At 54.5% G+C, this 12,243-nt stretch overlaps 2 protein-coding genes across 2 annotated transcripts in view; one reads left to right on the forward strand and one right to left on the reverse strand.

Annotated features, from left to right (window-relative positions):
* The window catches only part of LOC137150572 (zinc finger protein 585A-like), a 240,549-nt gene that overhangs the window by 12,069 nt on the left and 216,237 nt on the right, over positions 1–12,243 (reverse strand). The gene's annotated exons all lie outside the window — the stretch shown is intronic.
* Positions 3,776–12,156, forward strand: LOC137150583 (zinc finger protein 420-like). The gene is made up of 4 exons (XM_067544544.1): positions 3,776–4,007; positions 7,475–7,601; positions 9,029–9,142; positions 10,170–12,156. Exons 1-4 carry the CDS (start codon positions 3,966–3,968, stop codon positions 11,444–11,446), a joined length of 1,560 nt encoding a protein of 519 aa, XP_067400645.1. The 5' UTR covers positions 3,776–3,965; the 3' UTR covers positions 11,447–12,156.

The following is a 12,243-nucleotide window of genomic DNA, read 5'->3' on the forward strand; positions in this document are numbered from 1 at the left end:
AAAACCTCCAGGGAAGGAGCTTCCACAACCTCCCAAGGCGTCTGTTCCCTTGTCCTGCTGTTCTTACAGTGAGGAAGTTTTCCCGAGATTTAATGTAAATCTGCTCTGCGGTAGGTTGAGCCCATCGCCTCTTGTCCTGCCCTCTGTGGCAGGAGAGAACAACTTTTCTCCATCTTTTTTATGGCAGCCTGTCAAGTATTTGAAGTCCGCTATCATGTCCCTCCTTGATCTCCTCTTTTCCAAACTAAACATACCCAGTTCCTTCTGCCTGTGCCCATGAGGCTTGCATTCCATCCCTTTGATCATCTTTGTCGCTCTCCTCTGTGTCCTTTCCAGTTTCTCTTGGTCCTTTCTATACACTGGTGACCAAAATTGGACACAGTACTCCAGCTAAGGCCTAACCAGTTCCAAGCAGAGCAGTACCATCACCTCCCGTAACTTGCAGGCTCTGCCTCTGTTAATGCCACCTAAAAGTGCATTTGCTTTTTTTGCAACAGCATCGCATTGCTGACTCACATTGAGGCTGTGATCCACCACAACTCCCAAATCCTTCCCAGCACTGCCGCTGCCAAGCCAGTTATCCCCCCTTCTGTATTTGTGCATTTGGCTTTTCTTCCCTAAATGCAGCACCTTACCTTTGTCTTGGTTAGATTTCATTGTGTTGTCTGTAGCCCAGTTCTCCAGTTTATCAAGGTCCCTCCGAATGCTAGTTCTATACTCCAAAGTGTTGGCAACCCCCTAACTTTATGTCATCTGCACATTTGATCAGAATGCTCTCTGTTCCTATATCCAGTCATCGATAAAGGTGTTAAACAACTCCGGACCCAGAACAGATCCCTGTGGAACTCCACTTGAGACCTCCTCCTAATCTGACATCATTCCATTAATCGTTACTCTTTGTTTGCTGCTGATTAACCAATTCTGTATCCACGTAATGTAGTTCTGCAGAGCCCGCATTTCTCCAGCTTACCTATCAGAATGTCACATGGGGCAAATACCCATGTTATGCTCTCATCCAGGCCTCACATTTTGTCTAGTCGTTATTTACAGTTTCTCTGTCAAATTACTAACCCTGGTTTCCCACCAATCCTCGTCAGCTACCTTTTGCTTTTAAATCATTGCATTTTGCTTGAGCATTCGTCCCACGAGCCGCTCCCGTGCTTCACTTGGCATCACCCAAAGAGCTCTGTTTCAAAGGGGCAAACCCACTGGAGACAGCTGGGGGCTGGCAAGCTGGTGGGAGGAATCAGCAGCCAACCCCTTCACCATCCTGTTAGTATCCCACGCTGTTCCTAGTGCCGGGAGTCCCCTGGTGTCTCAGCAGTTTCTGCTTCTGGCTGCAGCCTTTCCCACTCTCGGGACACATGCAGGATTTCTTGCAGGAGTCACAAAATGGAGTGTTAGTGTCGTTCTCTGCAAAGCAGCTGTGACAATAGCATGCTGGGGCCCTGTTCTCTTGGTCGCAGTGATTCCCGATAAGATCTGCCCAGCTTGCTGGTGAAAAGATGTTTTTTTCCTGTCACTCCTGCACACTCGCCCTGGCGTGGAAGCTCACACAGAGGGTATGTGCCTTCCCTGCAGAGTAATGGTGGGTGAGCACCACCGGAGTCAGTCGAGCTGGGTGTGAGCAGCCACCCAGTAAAGCCCGACCCGAGTTGCTATGGCCTAGTCACTGCTGCTGCGCTCATCTGGGTGTGTTGCTTTCTATGCCAGGACTTCGAGGGGCACATCCCCTGCGGTTCTTCGTGCAGCAGCAGGCTGAGCCGCTCTGCATGGTTCTTTCCAAGTGAATTGGGGGGGAACTTGTCTGTCTTTCTGGGCGGGACCAGGGGAGCCTCCCTTGAGTAGTAGCCTGCAGCCTGAGACAAGCAAGCTAGCGCAGGTCAGGTTGCTAAACTCAGGTGGGAGCGTTTGGTGTGTGGACTGGAAGCAGATTTGGGCAGTACCTTTGTAAGGACTTGTCTACACTCGCACTTCTGCCAGCAAAACTTTTGTCACTCAGGGGTGTGAAAAAACCCACTCCACTGAGCGGCAGAAGTTTTGCCAGCATAAGCGCGAGTGTAGACAGCGCTATGTCGGCGGGAGAGGCTCTTCTGCCAACACAGCTAGCGCCCCTCGTTTAAGTGGTTTTATGATGTTAATATTATTAACACAGCGACACTTGCACTTATTCCGGCAAAGCTTACGTCGCTCAGCAGGGTATTTTTTTCACACCGCTGAGTGACAAAAGTTTTGCTGGCATAAGCGCGAGTGTAGACAAGTCTTAAGTGCCCGAGTTAACCCTGTGACATACCCTGAATCCTCACACACCACCAGCAATAAAGACTGAGCAGTTACAGCACGGTTAACATTCTCCTGCTGATGCCTGAGAGGGACTGCGGCTCACTCTCCAAGATCTCTCACTCACTCTCTGCCTCTGCAGGCCTGCCAGGAGTCAAAACTTCTTGTTGCTAAAATATAGCCGCTCAGATGCTGCCTGAGCACGGGGAGTGAGGAGTAAAACGGGGCCACTTCAAAGTTCCCACCACAAAGATGTTCAAGAAGAATCAACATTCAGGTAAGCACAGGTGGATCATAGGTGCATATTGTCTCTGCCAGGTCAGAATGAACAATGACGGATGGGCACAGGGCATTAAACCGGCTGTGAAGCCCAAGATGAGAAGAGACTTGGGAGGAAGCATGGTTTTGTCATCAAGGCACAGGAAGCACTTGGGAGATTTGGTTTCAGTTACCGACTATCACATCCATTTGGTGTGGGGCTGTGCATAAATTGCATAATCTCTTGGTGCTTCAATTTCCTTTTGTACAAAAGAGACACAGCAACTGGCATCCCCGGCCGGTTCTAAGGATAAAATCACTTTTGTTTGTGAACTGCTCCGATCCCTCAAGGCTGAGCACCGCAGGAGAGCCTAAAAATAAACCCGAATGTATTTGGGATCAAACACTGGACAGCTGCTAGATGTATGGGGGTGGGGGAAAGAGACAGGTACCCATTGCAGGCCCTGGCACCAGGCCAAGTGCATTATACCAATGACATTGAAAGGGAATAAATTTAAATCTGAGTCACACAAATGCGCAATTGGACTGTGGAACGCCCTGCCACACGGGGTCAGAATGCAGTGTGATGCACAGGGGAATGTGATGTTTCTATAGCTAACAGGGCCAGCCAGAATTACAACCGTTCATGCTGACCAAACGTGCACTGGAAGGGAGCTAACCCCAGTGTGTCACAGTTTAAAACAACCTCGGACTATGGGAGAGGAAGATAAACTCTCCACGGGGCAGAGTATCCCACACTGGCCTGCTGTGGGGTCTCTTGCATCTTCCTCTGAAGCAGCTGGTGCTGACCATTGTCAGAGACGGTACCAAACCCCTGGTCTGGTCTGAGCCAGCCGGGCAGCTCCTGCTGATATGTGGCACCGACCCAGGCTCAGTCCTCTTCAGACAGGGAGACGCGGTCACAGTGTGTCATGCCCATAACCACAGCCCGGCCTGGGGGTTTGCTGTGCCGGTGCCGGGCCCAGGCTGGGCCATGCAGGGCGAGGCACGGCAGCACCCCCAGCCTGACGGCGTTCTCCTCCCGCTCCGCCCAGCCCGCAGCCCGGCCCCGGCGAAGGGCTGGGACAGGGGCGCGGGGCGCCGAGCTGCGCGACACCCCGACGGCCCGTTCCCGCAGGGCCCGGCCCCGGCCCCGGCCAGCCAGGGGCGAGTGGCGGGCCGGGAAGGAGGCGCCAGCAGCGGGCGGGCAGCCGGCGAACGGCCCAGAGGCGGGGCCTCCTCTCCCGGCAGGTCGGAGCCGGTCGGAGCGGGGCCGCCCGGCGTCCCTGGGGCTGGGCTCTGCCCCCGCCACCGGCTGCCCTAGACCGGCTGCGCCGGGCCCGCCCCGCCCCGCGCTTGCTCCCGGCCCGGCCAGGCGGGGGCGCCCGGGGAGCGGCCGGGAATCCAGGCCGGCGCCGCGGCGCGCCATGGGCAGGAAGAGGCCGCGGGCCGGGGCGGCCCCTGCTCGGGTAGGTCGGCGCCAGGGGAAGGGCAGCCCGGCAGCGCTGGCCCGCTGGGCGGGGGGAGCCTGGCTGCCGGGGGTGGGTCTGTCCCGGGGCCGGAGCGATGGTCGGGGCCGGGCCCTGCCTCCCCCCGCCAGAGGAGCGGCTCCCGGGGAGCCCAGGGCCGAGCTGTGCGGAGACTGGACCCGCCCGACCCGCCCGGGTTCAAAGCGGGCCCCGCCCGCCATGGGCACCCCCTAACCCGCCCCGCGGGGCCTGCCCTGCCCGGGGACAGGCCCAGAGCCTGGGGCCAGAGAGACCGTCCCAGCCCCGGGCGATCCCCGAGGTTGTCTGACAACGCTGGTGTTAGTTAGTTATTGGGGTGTGGGGTGTGTGTGTGTGTGGGGGGGATTTCTGATTCGTTGTATCCATTTTTGGAAAGGGGGGTCCTGCCCCTGAGAGAGGAGTGGGGGTGGAAGCCCCCCTGCGCGGGAGGGGGGTGTGTGGGGTCCTGCCCCAGGATGGGGCAGGCGGTTGGCTCCTCCTGTATTTCTTCTCCCCCAGTGTCTATTGATTGCTGTCCAGTTCCTTTTTTCCACTTGTTTGCTAATGATTTTTATTTCTAATTGCCCACTGTACTTCACCACTGAACCCATTAGCTAGCCCAGGCGCTGCTCTTCCTTGACTGAGAGAGACAAGCTGGGTGAGGGGGTAACATCCTTGACTGGACCAACCTCTGTCTGTCGGTGAGAAAGACAACTTAGCTTCCAGCTACCCAGGGCTCTTCTTCAGCTCTGGGCCTCACACCCTTCAAAACTCAGAATATTCTTTCTTTCCTGATGATTGGCTGCTTGCTCCTGACCCTTGTCCACCCCCTCCCACTTGGTTCACTTCAGCCATGCTCCAGGCTCACCCTTATCCTCTCCCTGCCCTTGCCTCCCTCATCCCCCAACCTCCTCTCCTGCATTTTCCTTTGAGCTGATCAATTCCTGAGTTCCCTTCCTTCCCCCTCCTGCCCTTTCATACACTGAATATATCTAATAACGCAATAAAACCCTGCCTCCAAATTCTATATCTAAACAAAACATATTGTGGAAGGCACCTGACCCTTTCCTGCCTCCCTGTTTTCTCTCCTTGGATGTGGCAGTAAGTAGGTTGCTGGCAGTGCTGCTGGGAAGGATCTAGGGGTGAGGGAGGGTTGAATAGGAGTCAGCAGTGTGATGCAGTTGCAAAAAAGACCAACATTGTTCTGGGAGGTGTTAACAGGAGTGTCGAATGTACGACGCAGGAGGTGATTGTCCTGCTCTGCTCAGCACAGGGAGGCCTCAGCTGAAGAGCTGTGTCCAGTTCTGGGCATCGCACTTGAGGAAAGAGGCGGACAAATGGAAGGCAGCCCCGAGGGCAGCCATAACAATGAAAACCGGTTCAGAAAATCTAATCAATGAGGCAAGGTTTAAAAAAAACCTGGGCATGTTGAGTCTTGGGTCTGGTCTGCACTAGAGAGTTTTGTAGAGCAAAGTTAGCTCTGGCTGACAAAACAGGTGTACACACCACAATCAACTCCCCCCTGACACAACTGTCCTGTTTTTTCAACTAAATAAAACCACCTCGATGGGCAGCGTCGGCTTGGTTAGGGTGACACAGTGTCAATAGAGACCCTGCGTCCCCTTACAGTGGCTGTGGGGCTGTCATTCTTGTCAATTTCACCACTCCACAAAAAAGCCTGGACCCCCTCTGTGGGCTGGGAGAAGCTGGAGGAACCAGGGCTGCTGGTTCCTGCTTCGCTGCCTTGTCAATTTCCCAGATTCCCAATTCCAGCAGAGAGCAGGGCATGGGGAGGGGAGAAGGCCAAGGCGGCTTCTCCCGGTGGGAACAGGGTGGGGTGGAGTAGGTAGCTCATGTGGAGCAGCCGGGCTCTCAGCTCCCCACACTGTCCCTCTTAGGTGGGTGGAAGCGTCCCTGGTGACACACCCCACTGAGTCAAGGAGGGCAGTGTGGATGGACATCAGCCACATCAGCCTGTGTTAGGTCCACTTACCTTTCCAGTGTGGACAAGGCCTGAGAACAGAAGACCGCCTGACGTAGGCTTCCAGTAGGTTAAGGGCTCTGACACAAAGGATGGGACAGTGATCAATTGTTCTCCACGTCCACTGACAGTAGGACAAGAACTAATGGGCTTCATCTGCAGCAAGAGAGATTTCAGTTCACTAGTAGAAAATCTTCCTGCTTACAAGGATAGTTAAGTTCTGGGTCAGGCTCCAAGGGGGGCTGTGGAATCCCCGTCACTGGAGGTTTTTAAGAGCAGGTTGGACAAACAGCTGTCAAGGATGGGCTAGGTCAGCGGTTCTCAACCTTTTTGGGCGCTGGACCCGTTTGTAAATGTTTATGGCCTGTCACAACCAGGTAAATAATCCAGGGAAGGAGGCCCTAAGGTGGGTTCGGTCAGATCCTGCCCCCCAGGGGGTTGGGTCCTGCCTGGGACTCACCCCACAGTGGCGGCTCCTGCAGCTCCTGTGCTGTGGGGCCGGCTGGGCCTGGCTCTCCGCTCCAGGAGTTGCAACGCCCGGGGCTGCAGCGCTGCTCAGGTTAGGGCCCGCCCGCCTGGCTGGACCGAATTGGGGTGAGTGGAGTTGTGACCTGGCTCCCGGGGTTGCAGGGCCACTCGCTCACATTCGGCCTGTCCAGACTCCTGGCATCATGACAGCTGGCCAAAGCCGCTGGGACCCCAGAGGTTGCAGTGACTGGAGCAGGGAGGTGAGCCCAGGCAGCCGCGGGGGACAGGAACCACAGGAGCTGCCCCGTGACCCTTGGAATCACTCTGGCGACCCAACTTTGGGTCCCGATCCTTGGATGGAGAAACGCTGACTGAGGTATACTTGGTCCCGCCTCAGCGCAGGGGCTGGACTCGATGACTTCTCCAGGTGGCATGCGGCCCCCATTGCTGCGATTCTGTCCTGAGTTACAGCTCCTTTCCCAGCGCGCGTTCAGCTTGCCTCCCTACACTGTCAGCTCTCTGGGGCCGGGGCTGTTCCTGAGTGTGTGCTTGTGGCGTCCCCAGTGCCGTGGGGCCCTGAGTGTGACGGGGCCTCTGGGCACCCCCGAAATGCTCATCAGAGAGGATCAGAAGGACCCCGGGGGCAGGGCCTGACCAGCATGGCCGGGTGGAGGCTGGACTCCAGCCTGGCTTGCCTGTTAATATCCCAGGCTGGCGTGTGCACCCTCTGAGCGAGCCGAGAGCGAGCTCTGCCGAGGCCTGGGATGGTGTCCGGCCTCCCAGTGAGCCCTGAGAAAGCCAAGGCAGCTTCCTGTTCCTTTCCAGGCCCTTGGCCTTCCAGCCAGGTGAGGTGCTGTGATTAGCTCACAACTGGGCTGCTCTCTCGACAGCCGTCAGCTGGCGCACACACGCGCGACCTCCTGCCTGCTGAATCGGGGCGGCAGGTGTCGGGAGGTGGGAGCAGTGGCAGGCACTGAGCGTGGAACGCTTGTGATTGCAGGGCCGGGTGACGTTTGAGGAGGTGGCCGTCTGGTTCTCCCGGGAGGAGTGGGAGATGCTGGCAGACTGGCAGAAGGAGCTGTACCAGGACGTGATGCTGGAGAACTATGAGAATCTATTTCTCCTAGGTAAAGGCGACTTGGGCTGGAGGATGCGGGATTCGGGAAGCTTTGTCACTGCTTTGTGTTCAGACACAGTCAGGATCCCTTCGATAAGCATTGGAAATACCCTGGGATGGCCTGAAATAACACCCCTGGGGCCCAGCTGTGCCCTTCGTAACACTCCCTCCGCTGTTAGCCACGCAGCCGCCGTGCTGCTAGTGCAGGAATCGGTTCTGCTGCAGGGAGCTGGCTAGTAGCCAGGAGAGAGCACTAGCCCCACCCAAGCCAGGCTGGCCAGCACTAACTCTGCTGCAGATTGCTTTGGTGACCCCCCAATATGCAGGGGTCCAGAGATGTGAGTGTCACAGATCCCAAGACTGGTCTTCTCCTCCCTGCACATGAAGCTCCTGGAGGGGCACCGTCAGTAACCAGTGATGCGCTGCCACTCTAGGGATCAGTGAGATTTTCGAAGCCATCTCTGCCACCGCAAAGGGTAGAAATGGACCGTTTGTTATACCTGTACAAGGAAAGACGAGCAGGATCTTATTCAGGGGGACAAGGCAATACGCCGTGTTTATTCTACATGTAAGAATATCAAAGGGCCGTCACGTTCACACACACATTCATACCCAGGAAGTTCTGCGAGCTGGTGTGGTATAATGACCAGTCCTTTCATGCATTGCTCAAGTCAGCCTAGTGGCCAACTAGGCTGGGCACGAGGAGGGAGCTGAGCCTCTGTCAGACGTGAATTCGATGCTCCAAGGTGACAATTGCGGAACGAGACCCAAAGTTTCCATGTTTTTACCCATCTATGATACTTGCTGCTGTCATGTCAGTCTATGGCCGGGCTGTGTCATGTTGTCTCTGGGTTCAGTGTGGTTGTTAATCACCAGCTAATTGCATGCACGACTCTTCTCTTATTTCTGTACTTTCTCTGTTCCCAGGGTGGATCCTTCTGTACTTTAGGGTCGTTAATTTGCACTTTAGGGTCGTTGACAGATATTCTTCGGCCTTCAGGGTTAGGATGGCAGTCGGTGTCTTTACTCCCCTGTCTGTTGTCCGAGCAGTTTAAGCTGGTGTCCTTTTATGCCCTGCACACACATTCCTCACTCACACACACAGAATTCATCCAGATATTTTAGGTTCAATAGTGCAAGTTTCAGGAAAGAGCTCACTGCAAGAAACTAACACGATGGAGTCCACTTACGCCCCACTAAACAGCACAAAACCATTATCAGAACAGGAAAGGGAACACATCTACCTCGATCTCACGTACACAATAAAACAAGGAGTCTGCATCTGGTTCGTTTGCACAGCTCCTGGGGGTGGCTCACACTTTCGCTTCAGTGAAACCTGGCATGGAGAGCCCTAAGACCAGGGAGACAAGTGAGCTGTGCAGGTGGCAGGAGCTGGCTCTGACTAAACCGAATGCAATTTTCTGTCTACATAAACAGGACATGCAGATGCCAAACCGGAGATCATAACCAAGCTTGAACGAGGGGAGGAGCTCTATGTCGGGGACCAGCAGGCCCCAGAGGGGAGAGAAATTCTTCCAAATGCTTGGAGATGTGAGTATTCCCAGTGCCTGCTTAGCACCAGCTCTGTCAGCCCTGCAAACTCGGCCTGGGACTTCCCCTGAGCGACGATATCAGGATTTGACAAAGCCCTGGCTGGGATGGTTTAGCTGAGGTTAGTTCTGCTCTGAGCAGGGGGTTGGACTAGATACCGCCTGAGGTCCCTGCCAACTCTGTGATTCGGGCTGTTGAAGTTAGTGCAAGTTTTGCTTGAGTTGGGACAGGTCAAAACCTGGGAAGTGAACTCAGAGTGCAGCCCATTCCAAAGGGGGGGATTTCCATGGAGATTAGTGGAACGAAAGCAGCATTTACAAAGGACACTCAGGACCCTGGTACCTAAACACCACAGAGATGGGCTGGGATAACCGTCTTTGCCCACTGCCAGCTGACGTGGTTAGTCTAGTAGCTCAGGTGGGAGAAGGTAGGCAGCTGTGCTAATGGCTTGGGCTTCAAACCTGACTGAGGATGCATAAAGCGGGTGTGGGGGGGGAGGGGTTTGCAGTTGATCATAATGTAATTTTTTGTTTTCCTTTTGCCATTTAAAAAATAACTAGGAAATTCCATTAAAAAAATCCACGTTAAAATACTACTGGAGGTTGTACAGCCAGACACTCCAAAGCCAGGAAATGCCAAATGTAACTGAAATTCAGCCCCTTGTTGTAATCAGTAACTTCTTTAATTCCACGATCACAGACTGGGTTTGCGCACAGGACCCTGGCCTCAGTCAGTGCACAGAATGGATGTATAGGGGGTGGAATTATGTTTGCATGGGTAGCTGTCCGTCTGCATTTTCCAATGTTCTGATGCCTGACTTTGCCACCTAAATAACGTTCCCTTATCGCAGTTCTTTTGCGTGGAATATGTATGAATTTTGTCCTGAGAGTCTCTGTAATCGACCTTTCACAGCAGTTGCACTGTTAATTCCCAGCTCATCATGATACAGATTTTCAGATTTCTAACATGAAACCTGTCATCAGCGCAGGATAAATAATGGCTGAATTTCTCTGTAATTTTCCATCAGGGAATTGGTCCAGGAAGAAACGTAAAGGGAAGATGGACCTGGAAGAATGTCCTGGAAACCCGGTTGCTCAAGGGACCTCATCAAAAGAGTTAAAACAGAAATTTTTCTGTAAACAAATGAGAGGATCCAGCAAACCCACTAATAACCCTGATCTCCAGAGATGCAGCACAAGAGAGAAGCTGCTGAAATGTACGGAGTGTGGGAAAAGCTTCACTCGTAGGCAGAATCTGAGTACGCACAGGAGAATCCACACCGGAGAGAGACCTTACGAGTGCAGTGAATGCGGGAAGCGGTTCAGCCGTACACAGCACCTGGTGTCGCACCAGAGAATCCACACGGGAGAGCGGCCCTACCAGTGCACCGAGTGTGGCAAGAGCTTCAGCCAGAAGTCCAACCTTCTCACGCACCAGACCATCCACACGGGAGAGAGGCCCTTTAAATGCAGTGAGTGTGGGAAAAGGTTCAGCCAGAGAGTCTACCTGACCCAGCACCAGAAAATCCACACGGGAGAGAAGCCGCATAAATGCATGGAGTGCGGGAAGAGCTTCATCCAGCGGAAGGTGCTCCTGACGCACCAGAAAAGTCATGCTGGTGAGGGAGGGCCGTACCCATGCACTGACTGTGGGAAATGCTTCAGCACACAGCCGGGACTAAGATACCACCAGAGAATCCACACAGGGGAGCGGCCGTATCCCTGCGCCCAGTGCGGGAAAGGTTTCACCACCAGTTGCAGCCTGAAGTATCATCAGCAGATCCATGTGGGAGAGAGGCCGTATCAGTGTAGCGACTGCGACAAACGCTTCCGGCACAAGTCGGCTCTGGCCTCCCACCAGAGCATCCACACCGGTGAGAGGCCCTATAAATGCACCGAGTGCGGGAGCAGCTTCCGCCGCCGGAACGGTCTCGTCAAGCACCAGAAGATCCACACAGGGGAGCGACCTTACCCGTGCGTGCAGTGCGGGAAAAGCTTCAGCACGAGGAGCACGCTCACAGATCACCAGAGAACCCACACCGGGGAGAGACCCTACCACTGCAGCCACTGCGGGAAAAGCTTCACACGGGTCTGGCATTGCCAGAAGCACCAGAGAATCCACACCCAAAAGCGACCGGAATGTGCCGAGTGTGGGAAAAGGTTTCGGAGTGAGAAAGAGCTCGCCACGCACCAGAGGGTCCACACTGGGGAGAAGCCGTACCAGTGTCCCCAGTGCCAGAGGAGCTACCATCGGAAGAATGAACTGGCCAAGCACCTGAAAAGCCATGCGGGGAAGAAGCCGTAATCTCCGTGTCGACGGGAGCCGGGCTTGGACAGCCCCACACCGAGCATGTACCAGCCTCAGCCCTGCCCCATTCCAGGACTGTCTAGATGAGATGTGTCTGAGCTGGGAATGTGGGAGGGACAGGAAGTGGTCTTGGGAGGGCAGAGTGTGGTCTGGGAAGAATCTCCAGCCTGCTGTCTCTGTTCAGGGCCCGAGACGGGATTCCAAGGTGCAGGCAGGGCTGGAAGGGAACTCTCCTCTCCTAGTACCCAGGGATCAAGTTGGTTCTGTATGACCCATCCAGCCTCTCTTTCACCAAACCAGCAGAGCAAGGCAGTCTGGGAACTGTAGTCTCCGGAGAGGCCAGGATTGTAATGCAGATTCCCAAAAAGGTTGCTGAGAAAGGGCTAGGGTACATAAGAAGCTCCCTTCCTTCGAATCTGGGACTCAGAGGGAGCCAGGAGGCCTCTCTAAGAAGAAGGGGCAATTTATCTATCGTTTTGTTTGGTTTGCTCATTTTGCAGACACTGAACTTTTGATTTGTGGGTCGTCTACACAGAAGTTGAGATCAATTTAGTTAAACCAGTTCAAGCCCGTGTGTGGACACTCTTATTTCGGTTTATTTGGGTTTACCTTAAATCTGTTCCTAGTCAAGCGAAATGAACAAAGCCTGGGTTAAAGTGACATTGTGCACGTGGCTTTTTGCACAGGTTAATTAAAGAGGTTCATAATCAAGGCTTATGTTTAACTGGGGCAACTGAGGATTTGAACCTTTGGGATTTGAGACGAATGTGGGACGTCCCCTACCTCTGGGGAGG

Source organism: Emydura macquarii, unplaced genomic scaffold, assembly GCF_026122565.2.
Source record: "Emydura macquarii macquarii isolate MOO-44397 ecotype Brisbane River unplaced genomic scaffold, CSIRO-AGI_Emac_v2 contig_973, whole genome shotgun sequence".
In the NCBI taxonomy this organism is placed as follows: Eukaryota; Metazoa; Chordata; order Testudines; family Chelidae; genus Emydura; species Emydura macquarii.